Source organism: Wolffia australiana, chromosome 11 (assembly GCF_029677425.1).
Source record: "Wolffia australiana isolate 7733 chromosome 11, ASM2967742v1".
NCBI classification, from domain to species: Eukaryota; Viridiplantae; Streptophyta; class Magnoliopsida; order Alismatales; family Araceae; genus Wolffia; species Wolffia australiana.
Window position 1 is genome coordinate 14,684,166 of NC_135845.1, and position 23,698 is coordinate 14,707,863.

At 41.9% G+C, this 23,698-nt stretch overlaps 3 protein-coding genes across 12 annotated transcripts; 2 read left to right on the forward strand and 1 right to left on the reverse strand.

Annotated features, from left to right (window-relative positions):
• The first annotated feature begins 240 nt into the window (after positions 1 to 240).
• On the forward strand, positions 241 to 10,450 carry LOC144709305 (Isochorismatase family protein). 9 transcript variants are annotated; one of them, XM_078582814.1, is made up of 8 exons: positions 241 to 367; positions 968 to 1,035; positions 1,693 to 2,059; positions 2,185 to 2,270; positions 3,043 to 3,156; positions 9,053 to 9,284; positions 10,037 to 10,153; positions 10,263 to 10,450. In XM_078582814.1, the coding sequence occupies exons 1-8, from the start codon at positions 256 to 258 to the stop codon at positions 10,334 to 10,336; spliced, it is 1,170 nt and encodes a 389-aa protein (XP_078438940.1). In that variant the 5' UTR covers positions 241 to 255; the 3' UTR covers positions 10,337 to 10,450. The 9 variants fall into 9 exon arrangements, with proteins under 9 accessions (XP_078438940.1, XP_078438941.1, XP_078438947.1 ...); XM_078582815.1 differs by having other exon boundaries at positions 2,188 to 2,270; XM_078582818.1 differs by lacking the exon at positions 968 to 1,035 and adding an exon at positions 1,487 to 1,559 and having other exon boundaries at positions 286 to 367.
• A 374-nt stretch (positions 10,451 to 10,824) lies between these two features.
• LOC144709306 (peroxiredoxin-2C-like) lies at positions 10,825 to 12,929 on the forward strand. The gene is made up of 3 exons (XM_078582824.1): positions 10,825 to 11,046; positions 11,149 to 11,228; positions 12,586 to 12,929. Exons 1-3 carry the CDS (start codon positions 10,892 to 10,894, stop codon positions 12,837 to 12,839), a joined length of 489 nt encoding a protein of 162 aa, XP_078438950.1. The 5' UTR covers positions 10,825 to 10,891; the 3' UTR covers positions 12,840 to 12,929.
• Positions 12,930 to 14,644: 1,715 nt separating this feature from the next.
• Positions 14,645 to 23,526, reverse strand: AAE13 (AMP-dependent synthetase and ligase family protein). 2 transcript variants are annotated; one of them, XM_078583111.1, is made up of 18 exons: positions 23,198 to 23,303; positions 22,977 to 23,038; positions 22,667 to 22,848; positions 21,574 to 21,780; positions 19,946 to 20,111; positions 19,789 to 19,877; positions 19,300 to 19,371; positions 19,167 to 19,217; positions 18,981 to 19,088; positions 18,351 to 18,449; positions 17,983 to 18,075; positions 17,832 to 17,909; positions 17,329 to 17,433; positions 16,182 to 16,272; positions 15,956 to 16,029; positions 15,705 to 15,878; positions 15,015 to 15,068; positions 14,645 to 14,930 (listed from the first exon to the last, which is right to left on the reverse strand). In XM_078583111.1, exons 2-18 carry the CDS (start codon positions 22,978 to 22,980, stop codon positions 14,895 to 14,897), a joined length of 1,683 nt encoding a protein of 560 aa, XP_078439237.1. In that variant the 5' UTR covers positions 22,981 to 23,038; positions 23,198 to 23,303; the 3' UTR covers positions 14,645 to 14,894. The 2 variants fall into 2 exon arrangements, with proteins under 2 accessions (XP_078439237.1, XP_078439236.1); XM_078583110.1 differs by lacking the exon at positions 22,977 to 23,038 and having other exon boundaries at positions 23,198 to 23,526.
• Positions 23,527 to 23,698: the final 172 nt, after the last annotated feature.

Below are 23,698 nucleotides of genomic sequence, written 5' to 3' on the forward strand. Positions count from 1 at the left end.
GGGTCCCCGGTATCGACCATAGTTTCCGATCCGATAGTTCGGATCGATAAGAACGATCGTTCGAAATTTTCGATCAAACGAGATCGATCGGTCGGATCACGCAATCGGAAGTGGCACGTGGCATCTCCCAATTGGACAGATCCATGCAATTACTAGTCGGATCTGATCTGATCGATCACGATCTGGGCCGTCCGATCGTCCGAAAGTTCGATCCGATCCCTAACCCCAATTTAAATTTAGGGAAAGAAAGGAGATATGCCCTTCGATCACCGCATTTCTTTCATCTCTTCTCATTCACTCTCTCTCGATCGATCGGTCGATCGAGTTTTTCTTCGCCTCCGTCACTGCCGACCGCTGATTCCATCAGGTAGCTCTCTGTCTAAATCTATCTATTGTTTAATTTTCTACCAATTTGTATATCGTTAATGTCGGCATCACATCGCTGTCTGAGTGCAACGTAAACTTCTGATCGATCGAACAAAATTCTTGCCGAGAACACACTTTAACTCCAATTTAGAGGTTTATCTGGCTACAGCATGAAATGGGTCGGTCTTCAAAAGGATGAAGTCCACTTGGACTCGTGTTCAGCTGGTTCGTGTGAGAGAGATTCATGAAAGGAAGAATTTTGAAGTCTTCTCAAGTTTCATTTCGACGGGGATATGATAAGGGTCTTTCTCGAAGCCTTTTGATGTTTGAGGTCGAGGAAAAAACGGCACAATCTACCCTCTTCGTGATACGGTCATTCATCGCTTATCATTCTTGGCAGTGTGGTATCTAAAAAAAAACTATATTTCTGTTTAGACAATCATGAACCTTTGAGTTTGATCTTTAACTAAACTTAGCTTTTGGTCACGATAATATCTGTATTATTATAATATGACCTTTGTCGATGATTGTTTTTTCTTACATAAAACATGTCTTGTTTACTAGAGAATTGGGTGTTCTTAAGAATTCGGTTCCTTGTCAGATGCTCGCCTGGAGTTGATATTTCATCATGAGCTAAACAAGTTGATTCCATCCGAAAATTGTCGAAGTGTAAGTTGTTCATGGGAATGGCACAATTTTAACGTGGTTGACGATGGTGGGTACCGCAGACACTTGTTTAACGGGACAAGATTCTTAAAAACTTAGCTAAATTTACTCGTCAACCCATCAACGTGACGCCAACTTCCATATTTGACGTTGACAATGGGCTCACCAAGTTTACAAGAAGTCATCATCTCATTTTCCTGAAAAGATGGACGCCACATGATCACATTACATATTAATAGCTCTTCGTAATTGTGTTTTTTTTCCATGATTTTGCTTGTATCAAGGTCTAAGATGAGCTTCTTTACGTTTACAGAGAACTCTGTACATGATTTATTTCATCACCTTTTTAATGAATTTCATACTATTATAAATATTTAGTTTTTTATGAGTTGAGTCGATTCCCACTCATCAATTAGAGGATTTAGGCAAATAATGTAAAACCTTGAACAAGTAGATGGATGGAAGCCCCATGTCCAATTGGATCGAATTTGGAACAACAGAGAAGCTGGAATCAAGGGAAAATGCAGGTCCGATTACCCGACTCTAATCCACTATATGTGCCAGACGAGTTAATGACTATAGAGTAGAACTACTTTGCTCCCTTGCTAGCATTTCTATTTCTTTCTGTTTCATAATTTTTTTTGTTTTAATTTTTAACAGACACACATGGAGTCCGACGGGGACAATTTGCCCTCTTGTACTGGTCAGAATTCGTCAGAATCATCAGACAACCTTCCAAAGCTCCCAGCTCCTCCAACTCCAACTACGGCCGGGGGCAGTGTGCGTACGCCAAGGTCAAAAATCTTGCAACACTTCACGAAAATTGAGACAAATAAGTATGCTTGCAAGATCTGCCGCGGGTCTAATCCCATCAAAGAAGTTATTCTCACAAGGAATCGAGACAGCAGCACCACTGTCTTTTGGAGACATATTCAGAGTCGACATCGTAAGCTTCACGATGAGATTAAAGGCGAGCTTAAGGGCACACGTACCAGTCAACGATCAGTTCCCGATGTGCCTGACAAAGGTTTGTCGAGCAAACATATTATACAGGCGTCAGGCCCAAATAAATGAAGGAGATAATCAGTTTATATGTTCAATGTTTTACATGTAGCAAATTCAGAGTTGGTCTAATAGGCTTGCCATGCTTAGCAGGGGGGCGCGATCGAAATGTTCTCGCCATTGCGGCCGTTCCGTCAAGATGGAAGGAGACGGCCATGCTTGTCATCGACATGCAGGTGAGAATCCATATGAGCGCATGGCTGTCAGTGTTGTTCTCTCTTCTACTGCCACTCCTCAGCAGGATTTTGGCATGCCCCCTTATATATTGACAGCTAATGTTGACATTGATATTGAATGATGGTTGATGATTCCATGATGATGCCATCAATTTCAACTGTCCATTGTCTTTGTCAAGGTCAATGATGCTGGTCGATGGCGACACTAATTTGGTGATGATGGGTCGTTTACAGGTTGACAATCCCTGTCGTTTGAATTTAACCAAGCTTTTTTGAGAATCGTGTTTCATCAATTTCAACCGAATGTGGTTCCCCATCAACGTTGGCTTGAATTAACATTTTGATCAATATCTGTGAAGCTCAACATTGATAGTAGAAATACGATTGAGAGGTGCTGAACCTTATTTGCTTGGAACTACTCTGTTTGTTGTTCTTGATTATATTGGTTCCTCTCAATTTTGAAAATTTTGATGAAATTGATGATTCATGTTGCTTTAGTTTAACCGAGTTTTTTGAGAATTTTGTTACATCAACGTTAAAAATCAGTGGTAACCCATCAATGTCGACTTCATTGCCACTGGTATCTTCATCAACATGGTTATCAATGTCAGTGTGGGTTGACGTTGATGGTTGAAAGGCAGTTGACAGGTGCTGAACCCCACCAGCCTGGAACCGTTCTATGTTTCTTGCTCTTTATAATTTTGATTTCACTAGATTTTGATATTTTAGGGGAGATTTGTGATTATGATTTCTTTGATCGAGTTTATGGCAGAAAGACTTCATTCGCTTTGGAAGTCCAGTGCAAGTTAAAGGGGGAGAGGCGATAATCCCTGCAGTGATAAGAGCAGTCGGTGTTGCAAGGGAGCGAGGGATCCATATTGTTTGGGTGAGCTTTTGTTCTACTTGACTTGGAAAAAATATATCATGAATTGTTGACATTATTGTCTCCTTTCCTTTTTCTTTTCTTCTTTCTATTATTAGCTCCTTTCTATTATTAGCCAATTAAGGGCCCTTTCTATTATTAGCCCATTAGGGCTCCCTATAAAACCCCTTGTAATCTCTTTGTTTGTGTATCAAGAATTGTTCTTTCTTCTTGTCTTCATGGTATCAGAGCCCTAACCCTAACCCTAATCCGGGTTCCGGGGCTCGACCGTAGCTCCGATCTCTGGCGTTTCTACATTCGCCACGATCTTGAGCTCCTTCTCCTTCCGGTTGGCTACCTGCTCCTGGCGGCGCAGCTTCTTTCCGGCCACATTTCCGGCTTCCCGCACCGCGCTCCCTCCTCGGTTGTGCTTCTCTCTCGGCAGCGTACGCTTCCCTCTCGACCGCGCTCTCTCTCGGTCGCGCGCGCTCCTCCTCGACTCTTCAGCGCGCCGCAGCCAATAGCCGCGGGCATTCCTGCAGCCGTGTGCTCCTCGTGCGACACTTCATTCTGTGATCAAGATGACGGAGCCTGTATCGGTTTCCGGTGTGACGCCAGCATCGACGCCACCTAGTGTGGGTCAAACGTCAAATGCTTCGGAGACACCTCTTGAGTCGGGGAATTGGTTGGCTTCACCTGGACCGTTTTCTCTGCCTCGAATGCCTCCAGATGGGATGTTCACCGGCTTTAACCTTCTCCAGTGGCAGCAATATGTCCAGATTACTCTCAAGGGACGACTGATGCGTCATTTACTTGAAGAAGGGCCTTCCAAGACAGACTCCAAGTACTATGACTGGCTAGACGTTGAAGGGGTGGTCCATCGATGGCTTTTGGATAGTATTTCACCGAGTATCAAGGGTGAATTTCTGTCTCTTGAGTCTGCCCGGGCCGTGTGGGAAGCGGCCCTTGACAGCCACTCCAAGAAAAATAATATTGCCACACTGTATGAGCTAGTGCATCGGGCCGCCAATCTGTGTCAAGGAGACAGGACGATCATGGAGTACAGCACAGAACTCATTTCTCTGTGGAATGAGATTGATCACTACATGCCTCCGGACCCTCACTCGGTGAATCGCAAGTACACTCTTCAACTTCGGGTTTTTCAGTTCCTTATAGGACTTAACCCGAATATGAAGCGATGCGGGCTCAGCTTATACACCGGGAGAAAGAGCTTTCCTTCAAGGATGCGCCGCAGCGAGGTGAAGAATCTCGCTTTCAGCAGTCCCAGACCCCGGCTTCTGCACTTGTAGCACATTCGTCTTCCTCCACGCGCTCCTCGGTGACGACCACATCGACTGGAGCAGGAGCTTTGTCTCGTGGTCCATCTACTCGGACTGAGGAATCCTTCAAAGGTGATCCTTCCCTTTTCTGCAATTACTGCAAAAAGCGGGGTCACTCCAAGGAGACGTGCTTTAAGCTTCAACGGAAGCAAACACAACAGAGCAATCTCGCTACGGTTGCACCTTCTGTCAACCAAGTACCGATGCCTGGTCAAGTGCCTCTGTCCTATGGTCTTCTTCCAAGTGGAGCGTCTTCGGCGAGTGCTTCTCTTCCCGGCTTTACACCTGAAGAAATGGAACGTCTTCGGCGATTGCTTGACCCTCCAGTCGTGGGCTCGTGCTCTCTAGCTAACGCGGGTATGTCCACCATTCCTTCTCCTCCTCCTTCACCATCTCCGTCGTCATCATCATCCACTTGGCTTCTTGACTCTGGTGCCATTGCCCACATGACACCCAATACTAGAGCTTTTGTGACCTATGAACCCGTTTCCGGCTCCTCCAAAGTTAAAACAGCGCGGTGATCTTCTCACTGTGGCTGGGATTGGTCGTGTGTCTCTCTCTCCTTCGATGAACCTCACTAAAGTCCTTCATGTTCCACGGCTTGCTCATCATCTTCTTTCTTTATCCCGCCTTGTTCGTGATCTGAACCAAGATCTTACATTCACTCCTAATACCTGTTTTTATCGTGATAAGGTGTCGGGGAGGACGATTTCCATTGCTGAGGAGCATGAGGGTCTCTATCTTGTTCGATCTCCCTTGTCTCCCCTCGCTGTTGCTGCCGCTGCAGTTCCCCTTTCGGCGTCTCATGAGTGTTTGTGGCTTCTCCATCGACGCCTCGGCCATCCATCCTTTGCTACTCTTTATCGTTTATTTCCAAAGCTTTTCCAAGGCCACTCTGTGGACCGCTTTGTTTGTGATGCTTGTCGAATTGCTAAACATCATCGTACTAAGTATCCTATTTCTTCTTCCCATTTGACGACTCCTTTTGCTCTCGTTCACACCGACGTGTGGGGACCCTCCCCTGTTCATAGCACGTCCGGTGCTCGGTGGTTATGTATATTCATTGATGACGCTACTCGTTTCACGTGGGCCTATCTCTTGAAAAATAAATCAGAGATCTCCCTTGTTATTCCTCAGTTCTACTCTCTCATTCAAACTCAGTTCTGCACTTCTATTCGTCGCTTCCGCTCCGACAATGCCCAAGACTATGTCAATTCCACGTTAAGTACTTTCTTCCAAGAAAAAGGCATCATCCATGAAACCACATGTCCTTACACCCCCCAGCAAAATGGAGTTGCAGAACGAAAATTTCGTCACATTTTTGAAATGGCTCGGAGCCTCTTATTTCACATGCATGTGCCAAAGTATTTTTGGGCTGAAGCTGTCCTAACTGCCATTCATCTTCTCAACCGTCTTCCGTCTCGCGTACTTAACTACTCTACTCCCATTGATTGTCTCCAGCATTCCTTCCCCAACATTTCTCTCCGAACCAATCTTACCCTCGTGTCTTTGGGTGCGTTTGCTTTGCTCCTAACCACCATCTTGGTCGTGACAAGCTTGATCCTCGGGCCATCCAATGTGTCTTCGTCGGCTATGCTTCTACTCAAAAGGGTTATCGATGTTATCATCCACCCTCTCGTCGATTTATTGTCACCAAGGATGCTACCTTTGACGAATTCACTCCGTATTACCCCTCTTCTTCTCCACCTTCTCCTTCTTTACCACCTCAATCAGATCCCCTTGAATTTCTTATTCTTCCTAACTCATCTCCCTCGTCACCTGTCCCAAGTCCTTCCTTGCCTGTTCCTCTCGAAGAGCCTCCATCTGATATTCCCATGAACACCTTGTCCTCTGATCCTCTGCCTGCACCAATCCCAAATCCACCTGTCCTTACTAAAGATCCATCCTCTGCTTCATCGAACCCTCCTGCAGAGTCCCCATCGGATCCCTCTATCCCACTATGTTGTGCCCCTTTACCTATACGCCGTTGCCCGCCAGAAAAACGCTATGGTATCACTCTTGCTCGTCGCAAGCCTCGTGTTCTTCCTACCCCTGAAGTTCCCTCATCCTCCTCATCCACTCCTCTTGAAAATCCTTCATTAGCACTTGTGTCTTGCCCTCATCCTTCTCCATTGTATCCATTAGCCGCATCCATCTCATCTCATCGTCTTTCCCCATCCTACCACGCTCTTCTCACCTCCCTTGACACTATCTCCCTTCCAAAGACGGCGGACGTAGCCCTCTCTCTTCCTCATTGGCGTCGGGCAATGGAGGAGGAGCTTCAAGCACTTGCCCTAAATGACACATGGGATCTGGTTCCACTACCGCCGGGCAAGCACTTGGTTGGCAGTCGTTGGGTTTATGCTGTAAAGCACAATTCCGACGGCTCTATTGAAAGACACAAGGCACATGTTGTGGCGCAAGGGTTCACCCAACAGTATGGCATTGATTATCAGGAAACGTTTGCCCCTGTGGCCAAGATGAACACTGTCCGGATTCTCTTGGCTCTTGCCGCCGATCGGGGCTGGATATTGCAGCAATATGATGTCAAGAATGCTTTTCTTCATGGTGATTTGACTAAGGAGATCTATATGGCCTTACCTCCTGGATATGCCTCCTTAGTGCCGTCTACTCCGAGTTCAGTTGTTTGTCGCCTGAAGAAAGCGCTGTACGGTTTGAAGCAATCTCCTCGTGCTTGGTTTGGCCGTTTCACCATGGCCATGAAGAACCGGGGATACCGTCAGTGTAATGGAGATCACACGCTTTTCTACAGTCATTCCACGTCTGGGGGAGTGGCTATTCTTCTCGTGTACGTGGATGACATTATCATCACGGGTGATGATACGGAGTCCATTACTCAGCTGGCTATGTATCTGTCATCGGACTTTGCCATACTTCATCTTGGCCCATTACGATATTTTCTTGGTATTGAGGTGGCTTATTCTTCGAGTGGGATTTTCATCTGTCAGCGGAAATATACAGTGGATCTTCTTTGCGAGCTGGGAAAGGAAGACTCCAAGCCTATTTTGACACCGATTGATGTGAGTCATCGACTTGGTGCGGATGAGAATGAAGATCCGGCTGAGCCCGGACAATATCGAAGACTTGTGGGCAAACTGCTCTATCTCACCCACACCCGTCCCGACATTGCATATACAGTGGGTGTTCTAAGTCAGTTTATGCAGAACCCTCGAATGAGTCATCTTCATGCTGCCCATCGCCTCCTCCGTTTCTTGAAGGGCACCATTGGCCGTGGATTAATGTTTCGTCGTCACAGTGATCTGCGTCTAGAAGTCTACACTGATGCCGATTATGCAAGATCTGTGGTTGATCGTCGGTCAACCTCTGGGTACTGCACCTTCTTGGGAGGCAATCTTATTACTTGGAGGAGTAAGAAACAGAAAGTGGTCTCTCGATCAAGTGCTGAAGCGGAGTTCCGTGCCCTTGCGCATGGTCTTTGTGAAGCACTTTGGATTACCCAACTGCTTCGTGAACTAAGGTGTCCGGTTTCTTCCCCTGTTCAGCTGTTCTGTGACAACAAATCGGCTATCAGCATTGCTCATGATCCCGTCCAGCATGATCGTACAAAACACATTGAGATCGATCGACATTTCATTAAAGAGAAGCTTGAGTCGGGAAATTTCTGCACGCCATATGTTCCGTCAGCTGAACAGCTTGCAGACATCTTCACCAAAGGGCTTCATGCCCCTCGGTTTGAGGAGCTCTGTTCCAAGCTGGGTGTGGAAAACATCCACGCTCCAGCTTGAGGGGGAGTGTTGACATTATTGTCTCCTTTCCTTTTTCTTTTCTTCTTTCTATTATTAGCTCCTTTCTATTATTAGCCCATTAAGGGCCCTTTCTATTATTAGCCCATTAGGGCTCCCTATAAAACCCCTTGTAATCTCTTTGTTTGTGTATCAAGAATTGTTCTTTCTTCTTGTCTTCATGAATATCCTGTTCTCTCACGGTCTTCAATCTATTGCATTCTCAGAACCTAGAAGCTGTACCAAGTTGAGTTAAATTACTTTATCGATCCGATTATTTTCACAAGTAGATTGAAAAACTGTTCATAGCAGATTCTCCGCCTTTGCATGAGTCCCCATAATCAGTCCTCAGATTAGTTCTGCTTTTGACAGCCAAAGAAATTATAAGAAACCTGGAATATTGATAGAGACCTTTTTTTTTTGAAAGAAATATTTATAGAGATCTTTCTTCAAAAAATAAATAAATTTATAGAGATCTTAACGTAGGTCACAATTGAGGGAGGGGATCTTGAGGGCAAGGTATAGTCCAGTAGAACTATAGAACTGTAGAACAATAAAACCATATAATAATAGAAGAATAACACAATAGAACAATATAATAATGGAACAGTATAATGATAGAAAAAGAAAGTAAATTAAAGATGAACAATGGTAGGTATGGTTCAAATTAGTGCCTGAATTGTGCCGATCCAGTCCCTCCATAGGGAGAATCTTGTGACGGAAACCTCATAATGAGTATTGAAATATGAAGAACATAATGGTTGATTATTCATAAAAATTGTACTCCTGAATGCACTGGAAAATGGTTTGATGCAGGTTGTGCGAGAGCACGATCCACAGGGGAGAGATGTGGAACTCTTTCGTAGGCATATGTATGGCGATGGCACGGGACCGACAGTGAAAGGCTCGGCGGGTGCAGAACTCGCCGCAGGCCTTGAGGTGAAAGAAGGGGACTACAAACTGATCAAGACTCGCTTCAGCGCGTTCTTTGGAACTCACCTTCATTCTCTACTGACTGCATCCAACATCAGGAGGCTGGTGGTTGTAGGTGAGAACTCATCCTTGGTAAAATCAGAACAAAATAATTGCACTCAGTAAAGAGTTTAATTTTTTTTTTAATGAAAACAATAAAGAGTTTAATTTCAACTACGGTTTGCCATCACTTAGGCTTGTGGACGGATGGCAAACATATTGGGATGGAATCCAATCAGTCACCAGTCATCTGTCTGACATGAGTTGGAAATATTCTGAATACAGAAACTTGTTGAGAAATTTCTAATTTTCTTTTTTGGGAATTTGTTTGTTTACCATATTTTTATCATGTAGAAAGATTGTTTCGTAACATGACTTTGGGTTAAGATTTCTCTCACTCTGCATCGTTCCTTGACTCTGGAAGTGAATTTCCTTCCCAGATTTCTATCAATATAAAGTGAATAAATTCAAACAAAAAGTGAATTATTTTTATTATTCGGGCATTTATTTTATCCCCCTAATTTCTCTCCCGTAAGAATTTCGTTTTGTAATAGTATTTCTGGGGTATTCGTGTGGAAATTTGGTTTTAAATGATGATTTTTTGCGGATTCTTCGCTCTCTTAATCATCAAATAATATCTGAAAATACATTTTCTTCCTAGATTTCTGGAATGTAAGAGAGCAAAAAGTTCGTTAAGCATTGAGGCTTTAGGCAGTTTGGTGGAATAATTTAAGTTAGGAAATTCATTATTTCTATATAATGACTTTTTCAAGTTCTTCATTTGTTCAAATTTAAATATAAGTTGATTAATTGTTTAATTGTTTGAAGGTGTTCAAACCCCGAATTGCATCAGGCAGACCGTCTTCGACGCTGTTGCGCTGGATTATCCCCAAATTACAGTGATCTCCGATGCCACGGCGGCGGCAACGCCGGAGGTGCACCACGGTATGAATTTCCTTCCATCTCGGCCGTCCGATCTCTCTACTTCTCACATCTGAGCCGCTCATCCCGTGAACAATCCACTGATGTCATTATGACGTCATGCTTGTGTCAGCTAACATCCTGGACATAAAGAACGTGGGAGTGGCGACGCCGACTCTGGAAGAGTGGTGTGCAGGCCACGTCTAAGGCTTATTGGGCCGACGATTTCGGCCCAATAAAGCAACAAACCGGGCCCAGCCCAATTTCTAAAGCCCAATGGGCCTGTTTTATGTACAAGAACTCAGATGATGACTTTCTGAAGCCCGGGAGTGAACGGAGCAGATGACGGAACGGGACAGAAGGTACGAAAGAGTAACGGATGACGAAACGTGACGGGACGAAAATATGGACGGATGACGGAACGGGGGACAGAAGGTACGAAGGTTGAACGGATAACGCAACGGGACTCTATGAAATATGGACGGATGGCAGCACCGAACAAACAACGGAACGGGAAGGGATAAAATATGGACGGATGACGGTGCGGGTAACGAAAGATATGAAGGATGAATCGATGACTGAACGGATAACGAAACGGGATGAGACGCACGAAGGATGGACGGATGACAGGACGCGTTAAGTGGACACGTGGTTGCCACGTGAAGGGTTTCTCTATAAAATGGCTGTGGAAGGTTCCAGACAGAGGTTGTTACGTAGAACTGAAAGAAGAGGAGAAGCTTTGGAGAGAAGGGGGAGAAGAAGATGGCTCCGATCGACGTCGGTGACACGATTCCGGAGGGAAATTTGGGGTGGTTCGGTGAGAACGACGAGCTCAAGCAGCTTTCTGTTCATTCTCTTGCCGCTGGGAAGAAGATTGTTCTCTTTGGTGTTCCCGGCGCGTTCACTCCAACGTGCAGGTACTCTAGCTATGTTTTTGGCCTTATTTAGGGTTTGATTGCAAATTTCGTGCTTGTTTTTTTGATTTTTGGTGATGTTTATTTTCCGATCCTTGTGCGCAGCATGAAGCATGTCCCTGGATTCATCGAGAGCGCGGACGAGCTCAAGTCCAAGGGAGTGGATCAAATTCTGTGCATCAGCGGTATAGCTATTTAGTTTAACTTGTTTGTTTCAAAATTTTTTTTTTTTTGCACTTTCCGTAGGCTAAGGGTTTGATCCCCCTGCTTAAATGGTGAGTTGCGTAAGGTCTATCTCGCCTAACTTTCCTTCCATGAGCTCGTTTTTCGGTACGCGCTAATAAATATACCTTTAAATTTCCGTTACTCTTTAAATTACCATTTAATTTTCTTAGCCGTAGAAACAATGTTTTTCACCAGCTGATTACTGTAACCTAAGAAGATTTCTATCCTAAGTAGCTGATTTTTTTAAATATGGACGGAGCCGTAGAAAGAATAAGTATTTTCTGATTAGAAACATGATCTTTTTTTTCTCTCTTTCTCTATATATATTCATTTCTTTCTCTCTGTCTCTTCCAACTTTCCTCTCCATCTCTGTCTCGATCTCTTCCTATCTCTTTATCTCACACCCTCTCTTTCTATCTATCTTCCTACACATCTCTCTTTCACTCTTTTTATAGCGCGCACACACACATTATAGTTCTATTTATCTTTCTATCAATCTCTCTCTCTCTCGCTCTATATATATACTTATATCTATATCTCTCTCTATTTATTTCTCCCTCTCTAAATTTCTCTGTTTCTCTACTTCTATCTATCCCTATATATCTCTCTCTATTTCTTTCTGCCTCTCTTAATTTCTCAGTCTCTCTCCTTCTTTTTATCCCTACCTCTCTCTCTATTTCTTTCACCCTCTCTAAATTTCTCAGTCTCTCTTCCTCTATCTATCCCTATACGTCTCTCTCTATTTCTTTCTCCCTCTCTAAACTTTTCAGTCTCTCTCCCATCTATCTATCCCTATATCTCTCTCTATATCACTCTATTTATCCGTCTCTCTTTCTCGTAATCAAACTATCTCTCTCTCTCCTCTCTACACTCTATCTCTATCTATCTACCTCTGCTTTCTCAACCACTCTTTATCTCTCTTCTCTCTTTATTTATCTCTACCCATCTCTCTATTTCTCTCTCAGTCATTGGTGATATATCTTCCCTTTAGGTTCTCTTCTCCATCCGCTGCATAATTATCCCTCTTTATATCTCTCTCTAGTTCTTTCTCCCTATCTAAATTTCTCAGTCTCTCGCCCATCTTTCTATCCCTATCTCTCTCTCTCTCTCTCTTTTAATCAAACTATCTCTCTCTCTCCTCTCGATACTCTTATCTCTATCTATCTACCTCTCCTTTCTCAACCACTCTTTATCTCTCTTCTCGCTTTATTTCTCTCTCCCCATCTTTCTGTTTCTCTCTAGCTCTCTCTCAGTCGTTGGTGATATATCTTTCCTTCACACTTCCATCTTCTGATGATCAATTTTCCATGGTTACAGTGAACGACCCCTTTGTGATGAAGGCCTGGGCAAAGACCTACCCCGAGAACAAGGACGTCAAGTTCCTCGCCGACGGCTCGGGCACGTACACCCGCGAGCTCGGCTTGGAGCTTGACCTGTCCGAGAAGGGGCTCGGGACGAGGTCGAGAAGGTTCGCGCTCCTCGTAGATGATCTCAAGGTCAAAGTGGCCAATGTAGAGGAAGGAGGCCAGTTCACCGTCTCCGGCGCCGAAGAAATCCTCAAGGCCCTCTGATTTCTCCCATCTCCCAGGTACCACCTTGACTGACTCTCCTTTCCTTTCCAAAGTACTGAGACTGTTTTAATAAAGAGTCTTTTATTTTCCTCTTTGTTTGTCACAAAGCATAGGATCAATGTTTATGCTCCGGGAAAGATCATTATAGATTGCACATAAAAATCTTGGAACCAATTTGATAGATAAACACTTGATTTTTGTTGATAGAAAATGGGGTCATGAACTCACTCAAATATATGCGCTCTAGCACTTTGAGCTAATATTTACTTTCTAAATGGGATTGGTCAACTAGATTAAATTGGGTGAAGAAAAAATGGTTTAAATTTAATATAATAAGTTATGCTAATTTAGCAGAAGTTATGTATCAACTCGATGAAATGATTTAAGTCAAGACGGAGTTAATCCAAGGATAAATCGGTGAGAAAGTCACAGAATATAAATGTTTTTACTTCTGAAGGAGAATTTTGCCGTTTCACATTTTTAGGAAGAAGGAAATATATGAAAATGGTTAGTTGGAAGAGTTTAATTTTACCTACCTGTTTAATTTTGGTAAAATGAGAGAGAAAATGGAAATATAATATTGCTGAAGTTATACTTCCATGCGCTATTCATTGGAAGATTAATTCTCATATTATTTTTACATATCAAGAAAATTATATGGAATTTTATGAATTTACAGAGTCAATACTTAGAAAATGGCTTGATATCATATAATAATTTATGAAGTCCAGTCAAAGTCAAGGAATTGACCCTATAAACGATGTCATAATTCGACAGCACAGATGAAAATAATTAGAAGAGCAAATATCATGAAAACTAAAGGTTAGAGTATAAAGCTAAGTGCTCGAAAGCCAATCTCCATAAATTACATATTTATATATCAACGGAAAGATAACTCAATAATATATAAAGCCACCAAAATCACACAGATTGATAAAACAAATGAGTGAGAAGTATGTGGATGAACACCACACAAAAGGATATGTGATCAGAATCACTGTGATTTTATAAATTAATTACAAAATTAACCACATCTAACAGAAGAAGCAAATATAAAATCTTTCCAACCTGGAATCCCCAAACGTTAGGGCCCCCAAGCAAAGTTCAAAACACGTTAATTACCTTATTTTTCGTTGTGTTGGCAATAACTCTGCCTCCTCTTTTGATAAATTGAGGATATTTTTACACCAAGACAAATGTCACCTAGTGAAAAAAATGAAAATCACTCTAATTTTGACCAAAGAAACAGGACGACACACTAGATTGATATAGGATTTCTCAGGAAGATCTCTGGTGAAGAGAGAGAGACTTAAATACATTCCTGTGAGACATTAGACATTAGTCCAGATATATCTGGATTTAAATACGTTATATTTCATGAAAAATCCTAAAAAATTCCAAATAGCTTTAAATCTTTAATGCTTTTTTCAATGAATTTTTCTCCGTTAGATGAAGAATTTAGTTATCCTTAATTCTATGTATTTATAATGGAAATGTTATTAACGTTCGACCTATACAGTTAAACTATTTGGACTATATTAACGATGCATAAAATATTGGTATCACTCAAATGTTAAGTAATTTGGCATGTCAATGGAGAAAATGCAATCACTAGATGAAAATGCAACCTCTCTCTAAATTTCCCTCCCTTCCTCTCTCTCTCTCTATTGATCTCCCACTCTCTGGGTGTGAGCCTTTCCTTTTGAGCCACGTTGCAAACAACCTTTCCTGCAAGCTCAAAGATTTGTATTGAGTTCTCTCAAAGTTTTTCCTTATTACACTTTAATCCAGATACATCCGAATCCTGGCATGATAAAATTTGACAGGTAAACTTCAACTATTGTTGCCATCAGTTTTTTTACAGTCACTTAATGCATTATTTCTATTTAGTATGGAATTTAAAGAAAAAGTTATGAAAACAATAACTCTAAGGGCTAGTCCCTTGTCATTGATTGAAGACAAAAACAAACTATCAAAACCTAAACTTGAGCTGGTGAACACTACAGGTGGATTCCATGGATAAATCGATTACTTCATTGGTGATGTAAAAAATGCTCACTGCAGTAGCTTCCTAAGCTCCTTCTTGTTGACCTGTAGTCGCCAGAATTTAGCTGGTTCACTAACACAGTCGAAGGATATGTAAAAGAAAAAAGGGCTTCTCTGTATTAGAATTACCTTTCCCATGGCATTTCTTGGAAGAGAATCCCACAGAAAAAGTCTTGTGGGAATCTGAAATCGCAGCATCAATTAAAATTAATACGCCTCATGCCTTCACAGAAAGAGAGAAAGTAATGGGAGAGAGAGGTGGAGAACAGAGGAGAGAGAGAAAGGGAGAGAAGATAAGAGGGTTAAAGAAGTAGAGAAATAGACACACAAAGTTAGGAGAGGCAGAGAGGTAGAGAGGTAGAGATTGAGAGAGTTGCAGATGGCGAATAGAGAACCAGAGAAATGGAGAGATATAGAAAGAGGAAGTAGACAGAGGTAGAGAGATACAAAAGATGGGAATTGGAGGGACGCCAGTGACATGGAGAGAGTGAAAGTTGGAGGGAAGGTGAGGAAGAGAGATAAAGAGAGAGGAGATAAAATAGGCAAATAAATAGGAAACGTAGAGAGAATTATATTAGCAGAGGACATAGAGAGATATAGATTGAGATTGAAAATATAGGGAAAGATAGAGAAACAAAGAAAATAGAGAGGTATAGATAGAGATAGACAAGGTAGGGCAAGGTAGAGAGACAGAAGGAAGAAATATGGAGAGAGAGAGAGAGAGCAAAATTTATAGAGAACGTAGAGGGAGATATAGAGAAGTTAGAACAAGGTTGAGAGACGAAGAGAGGAACACAGAGAAAGAGAAGATTTGGAAACCTTGTATGGGGCAAGTTTATCCTTTGACCAACTCCTCAGCTCTTCCAAGGTCAGCACCGGCTTTGATCCGGTTACATCTCTAGCACTGGCTACTGGAACTATCACAGCACTGACTGCTTCTCCGTAATCCTCATCTGGCAATCCCAATACAGAGCATTCCGACACAGCTGGATGCTGGCAAAAAACCCAATTTTTTTAAGCGTTGAAAACCAACCCAAATTTTTACTATTTAAAGGCCCAGTCAATCTGACCTCTAAGAGTATAGATTCAATTTCCAAAGCTGATAGTTTGTAACCTCCAACTTTCATAATGTCAGCGCTGCTGCCTGGATACAGAAGTGAAATCATGATTTCTTGCCCGGCCATACCGAAGATAAAGCTGGAAACTTTGACAGTAACACATCAAAGAGAGAATTGAGGATTTATAACGTATTGCTAGAACTTGAAAAAGAGAGAGTAGGTGCCAATTTTTCCTTACGTCCCAAGATGACATAATACCCATCCTCGTCAATCCTTACGGTGTCGCCAGTCTTGAAAAATCCCTCTCCAATAAAGGATTCCTTCGTAATCTGTACCATTTTATGGTAAAAAAAGTTATGGGACGATAATGATTTGGGTCAATCAAAAGTATATCTGAAACAGGCTTATCTCTCCTCTATTGACTGAGAATTTCCCAACTTTGTTCTCTTAACTGGGGCCACTTTGGCCACTCTCCCTCTCCAAGGGTTTTTGGCAATATGCCTTATACACATGGTGATACAACCCCAGAGCTTATGGCATTGACTCGTGATCAAACATTGGCAAAGATAGAGGAAAGTGAGATATAGAAAGGTGAATCAATCTGGAATGGGGAAGAAATCGACACAAAAGGGAGCCAACTGAAGATCCAGCGCATTGATCATAGGGAGGAAGGGGATCATTGATTGACCTAATTGCAATTACCTGTAGAAGGGATTCCAGAGGGTGGACATACCTAACACTATTCCAACTGACTTCTTAACTGCAATCCTGAGCAAAGCGCTAGAACAATTTAAAGTGGAGGAGGAAAACTAACCTCACGACAAAATGACCAAAATCCCCTTGTGGGTTATAGCAACGAAGATACCCTTTTTGGGTATTGGATCATATCATAGGTATAGACACCTCCCCGTTCGTGTATCTCTTCCATTTTCTCTTATGGAATTACTTTCTCGGCTTCTGATATATGTCTCATGGAGATCTATCTAGAATCAATAAAGGAAAGAGGAATATAGAATAGGGAAAGGAGAAAAGAGAAGAAGACCAAGAAGAGAAGCAAGAACGACCCAAGCCTCAAGAACTTCTGAATACAGCTTCATTGTGACAAGGGAAGATCAAATGATCATTCACCCTTAGTCCAGATACATCAGAGTTATTTATAGCCCAATCGGTTCAAGAAATGTCTGTGAATGGTTTCCCTCCCAAATGCTAAATGGGCCTTATATGCCGAGTCATTGCCAGGACTCTACCAGTTTCTCTTGGTATCTCTATTACCCTATTAACCTTGTGTTCTCTCTCAACACTTCCGCATGCTTTCTGACTACATTCATGCCTGTAAAGAGTTCAAAAGAGAAATATCAAAGTAAATCATGAGGAATAGAAGTTACCTCTGGTTGTTTCCAGTATTCTTTGAATAATGAAGGGCTTTTAATGCAAAGTTCCCCCACTTCAGATGAATTTACCTCACTACCATCCTCAGAAATAACCTTGACCTGTTCAGTTATTGACAGGAAACGTTAAGTTTTGCAGGTTTCTCTCACTTTTCCAATGCAGATAAAAGATGTGAGGCATTCTTTAGGGAAAATCCATCACGACTGATTCATCTATGTTCTTTTAATTATAACTACCTTTAACTTTTTGTGATTCTTGTATGTTCTACAGTTTTTTCTCTCTGAAAACAAAGTATTTGACGAATCGATTGAGGCCGAATTTTAAATAAAGGATGTTGATGATCAAAAGTCATACTTTTAATGTTTTGAAAAATGACCTTATAAGATTTTGTATTTTCAGTTATGTACTTCAAATTATTTTAACGCAGTAAGGTGTCGGGTATGGATCCAACCTCATAAGGAGGATCTAGTGCCAGGAATCCTTATAATGAAGGGCATACCTGAACACGAGGTAGGGCCTTTCCCACAGTTCCTCCCTTTCGTGGCCCATCCAAAGGGTTGGACAATGCCATGACAAACTGGGAAGAAAAATTCATAGATTTTAGCGCAACTCTGCACAAAATCATTAAAAAATGCTTTTATGACATTGACCTCAGTCATCCCATAGCGTTCCAAGAGACGGTGTCCTGTTATTCTCTCCCATTCCTTCATGAGTGGTAAAGGAAGTGCTGAGGAGCCAGACATCTGAAGAGATAAAGAATTGGTTAATGCCCTCCAACAAACTAACTAAAAATACTAAATGCAAAAATCTACTAAACCAATGACGTTGACAAAATTTCGCTAATTAAATACCGTAAAAGATGGATGAGAAGCAAGGAAAAGCAAAAACATAAATACACAAATATGATGATTTGGCCATTTTCAAAAAGAAGCTCCTAAAGATCAATTTCATATCATGTTCTCCATTAATTAACGTATTTTTTAAGGGTAATTTTGACAATTATGTGAATTTTTTTTACCATGAGACGAAGCTGTTTCGCTGCATATGCTGAAGCCAACTGAAGTTCTGGTTCCATTGCTTCATAGCCCTGTACAAGCCTTGTATACATTGTCGGGACCTATAATAAGAAGCCCCCTAATCAGTTTTTGCTAACTGATCATATATTTTAATGGCAATTTATCATTGAATATTTTTTTAATAAAAAGTGAAAACAATACTGTCCATATACTTTTTAGGGATCCCAATGTAAGAACAAGCCAATACCTCTATTACATCAGCCATGACATAACTGATCATCAAACTCAGCACAACTAATCATATAGTTCAATGATGCAGTAGCATTGCATAGTGTTAATAAACAACGAAAACAATATTTATGGGTACACTTATTTAACTAAATAATAACGATTTAAAGGAAAATTGACGATCCTGACATCAGAACAAGTCAATAACTCAACAAACCCCATGAGATACACTGATTATCAAACTCAACACATCTTAACTTTTCTACAGGTCGTAACTGAAAGAGTTTTAAGATATGAGAGTAGACTATAAAGAGGTAATGAAAATAATAAATAGGCATTTCCTAATAAACTGAAATTTAAAACTGACAAAGTCCAAATCCAGCAGAACAATCAATGAAGGCTACCCCCGTAAAAACAGTGATTGCATTATCCGCCTTTACACCATCTTTTGGATAAGATTCTCGCCATCTATTCCAGATTCCACGAACACTAAATTTGTTCATAAACTCAACCTGTAATGAAAAGGAAAGTTACTAACACAAAAAAATCAGAAAGCTATCTCAATGGATTAAACTCTGAGTAGTCATTACCACGGAGCCAGCATAAAGCGGAGCCAGCAGAGCATTGAAGAGACCATGAACATGTAACATAGCTGTTAAGGACTATAGCCCATATAAAGAATATTCAACATAGATCAACACAAAACTTAAATATTCTTTGGATATGATGCAGCGGAAGGCAGTGCAGAAATTGATCGGCAGATGAATATCCCCAGGCCTCTGACAGAATTTCGACCTACAGGATATTCAAAATCAGAATTCCAAGAAATCAAGTAGTAGGATTTGGACTGAATCCTACAGAAACGTATCTTGAATCAATGGAAAGAGAGAAAGATCATTGATTTAGTACGGATTAAGAGAGAAAGGGAAAGACTAGATGGGAAGGTGATAATAGTGGTGAGATTCCTACCGAGGTAAGAGAGAGTAGAGGTACTTGGGGAAATGGGATTCTCTGAGAGAGGAACTTACAATTGATTCTTCATTGCCCACCTAAAGGGAGGGCTACGTGTATTTAAAGGAAAATATAAGAAGAAATTACTAAAACAGCCCGAGACACAATGAGGTTTGTGTCAGAGAGCATGGAGGACCAGCAAGAAGGATACAAAGAATGTATTAATCTATTTTTCATATTTAAATCAAATTGGAAAATCACCTGTGCAGTAATGCCTGCGTGAGTATGGACAACCCCCTTGGGTTTACCAGTTGTGCCACTCGTATAGACAATTAGCGCATTTTCAACTCCTACACATCAAAACTTGACTGACGAATGGGTCAAAATGGAAGATAAAACAGCAATCATGCCAACTTACCAGTTTCAGTTGTTCTTGAATCATCTATCTCTCCTCCCAGAGAAATCGAATCATGAGCCATAGAGCTCATAACATCGGGAATGATAGAAAATCGAGCACCACATTTAACAGCAACATCCTTCAGCATTTGTTGATGATCCTCGGTGGATAAAACAACAGACACATCCTTCAAAAGTATATAAAGTTTAGAAGCAACAACTTGAAGACAGTATAATAACTACTTGTTGTTCAACACATTCAAAGCGTTGGACAAACTTCAAGAACAATACCCAATTATTAAAGTCCCCACTAGAGTTTGTGGACAGATGAGGTTGTAACTAGGATAAGACAAATGACATTGTGTAATCCGTGTTCTGTCCTGTATATTACACTCATTGATATACTATATAATATAGGAGATTAATTTGTAATCTAGATTAAATATAATAAATCTTTTCTTTTTATATTAATGAAGCATTTTGAATTTATTTCACCAACTTTTGGGATGATGCACCGTTATATCACAAGCACATATCATCTTGTCCCATTTCATGTCTGGAGGTTGGGACGGATGATAGATGTAGTGAATCAGGATGGATGATGCGGTGTCATCTATCCTCAAATATTAGAGCCCACTAGCTAGTAGTGTTTGCTATCACCAATGAAAATTATGAAATCATAGCAACAAGGCAACATCTTCCCTTCCATTTGTCCTTATCAAGAGGACATTGACAATGATGATTTTGTCTCATCATCCCCTCTTGTCACTTGCCCAATGTAAGTGATACGAACCTCGGTCTAGGTTAGTATCGGAAGGAGGGCAGAGGGCAAGGCGAGGTAGACATTATCGGGTCAAGAGAGTCGAAACTGGAATGATAGAAAGGGTCGAACAGCTGGGGCAGGGATCGACCAGGGACGAGTCGCCTGATGACGCGTTGAGGGGTTGACGATCGCAGGCGCGGGGATCGTCAGAGACGAGAAGAGAACTGAATGGTAAGGGTAGGGATCGGGTTGGAGGGGAGCTGGCTGAAGATCCGGCGAGACGATCACGGGGATAAGGGATCGCTGGACGGTCAAGGGGATGGGACCGAGACAGAGAGGATTGAGATAGTGAGCCAAGAGGCCAATCTAACCTTAGTTCATGGCTGCCCTCCTCAAGGGAGGGCTACACATATTTATAAGAAAAGGAAGCAATCTACCCTAAACATGCAATGACTAAAATGCCCCTAGTGGGCTAAAATTCCTAAGATACCGTTCGGGGGTAGAGGATCGTATCAGTAAACCTCACCCAGATGATGAGAGATGCGGATGAAACCTTTAGTCAATCTTTACTCATTTGCAACTACGATGATGATGACAGTGACAAAATCGCCATCGTTGTCTCAACAAGCCAAGATGCTCATTACGCAGATGGCTTTCCATGGCGTCATGCCCATCAAATAGTACTAACTATCCAGATACTCCAAAGAAATTTTTAAGATGAAAAAAAAATTCAAATCTCTAGCTCAAGTTAAGAATAATGGCAATAGATAATGGTAGAGAAATTTGATACCACTCAAAATTCTAGTGCAAAATTTTAACTAGGCTCATGTCATTTAACTTCAATGAGTAATTTCTACATGAAAGAAAAGGGGAAGGGTGAGACGCACTGAGTCATTCATCACATGGAGGAGCTCGGACTCGGGGTAGCTGATGGCAAGAGGCACCGCTACTCCTCCACTGAGCCATGTGGCGAAAATCCCGGCAACAAATTCAGCTGATGGCTTGGCTATGATGCCTATCCGTGCCCCTTGAAGGTCTCTGCTTTTCTGTTGTTCTTGCTGAGACGACATTGCAATTGTGCTCCCATGTGAAGGCTGTGAACCTCATCGAACCATGACAGGAAATACCACAATTAAGAAAAAGACATTAAACTATCTACCAAACTTAATTTCATAAAAGCATGTTTTTGTTGGAGCTATGTTGTTTGCCATGCATGTATAGTGCAGGGACGGGGACGGGAGAGGACGTAGACGGTTCGGGACGAAATTCGTCCTGTCCTACGTCCCATGTTAGCGTAGGGACAAAGGAGGGGACGGTTTTTCGTCCGCGGACAAAAAAAATGTCCCGTCCAATAATCCCGGGACGATTTTTCGTCCCGTCCAGTCCTCCTGGGACGAATTTTCGTCCCGGACGAAAAATACATTATATATACTTAATATATTATAATATATTATAAATTGTCCTTGCAGGCCACGTGGCAACATCTCAACCGTCCGTCGTCCGGAGACCTTCGGATGGACGATTTTTTCGTCCACACGGACGAAAACCGTCCCGTCCAGTGGTCCCCAGGACGAATTTTCGTCCCAGAATTCGTCTTTGCCCCTGGACGGGACGATTTTTCGTCCGGGGACGATAAAACCGTCCCGTCCGCATCCCGGATCTATACATGCATGATAGTGATTATAGATTTATTGCAGTAGAGTCAGGAAAAACAGCTATAAAATATGCAACACATTTATATCATGAAAGCAAGTTTCTTTTTGGATCTAAGACATTTGGCATGCACGACATAATGGACAATAAATTTTTTATGACCTTAAGAGTATTGTAACAGAGAAAGGAAAAAAAAAAGATGCACCAAATTTAATTTCATGAAAGCATGTTTTGGTTGAACATAGGATGTTCATCATGCATGATATGGCGAATAATAACGATGACTATTCAAATATGATTTATATTTTTTAAAAAACTCTAATTCACCTGAGTCAGATCACGGTTGCAGAGGAGATCGGCAATAGATCGAGAAGAAGAGATGAGCTGAGCATAGCTGTAGCTCTTTTGCTGGTCTCTGATCACAATACTATCCGGCTGAACCGCACATCGCTTAAGGACCGCTTTCAAAACCTCCATCGACGAGCCAGTCGACTGCATAGTTTCAGGTGCTGCAAGGAAGAACACATGAAGAGAGATAGATCCATAATCATGGCTCAACGCGAGAAAATCGAGAAAGAACGACACGATTCGAGGAGACAGGTTAAATTGTGAATCATCAGACGGAGAGATTACGAACCCATGAATTATTCTCCCTTCTAGTCCATTTTACAATAAAATTCCAGCAAATTCTCCAGCAATCTACGTAGCGGCAATCGAAGAAGAAGAAATATTAAATTATGAATCATCGGTGGGTATACTCACGAACCCAAGAATTATTCTCCAGCCTAGATCATTTTAAATAAACTTTCAGCAGATTCCCGTGAAATGTAGATACTGGGGGGCGAAGAAAAACCTCACCTGATATTTCCCGGGAAGAAGACAAACGAAAGAAGCGAAGAAACCCCGGAAACCTTGGCAAGGAAAGAGGGGAGCAGCGAACGCCGCTACGAAGGCACGAGCAATGAATGAGCCGAGAGAGGTAGTTGGGCGCGGTAAATGCTGCCATTGGCGCAGACCCACTTCAGAAATTGGTCGAATCCGCCATTACTTCTCGCTGATTTCAGCCCACTGTGCTGAAAAACTGGACTGTTCTTCTTCGTCTCCTCCCCATGCTCGCAACATGGGGAAGAAGAAGATGAACCCACCAAAATTGGTTGAAGATGGGTGGGAGGGAAATCCTTCCGGGGCTTCGTGGGACGATTGTAGGGCCCAAAAGACGAGATTTTGAATGCAGTGGTCAACTTCCGCCTTCATTTTTGGGATCACCTACAAAGATAGAATCAATCACTAGTAAATAGTTGAAATCTGAGTCTTTAACATGAGAGACAGTAGATAATCACTAGTAAATAGTTTTCATCC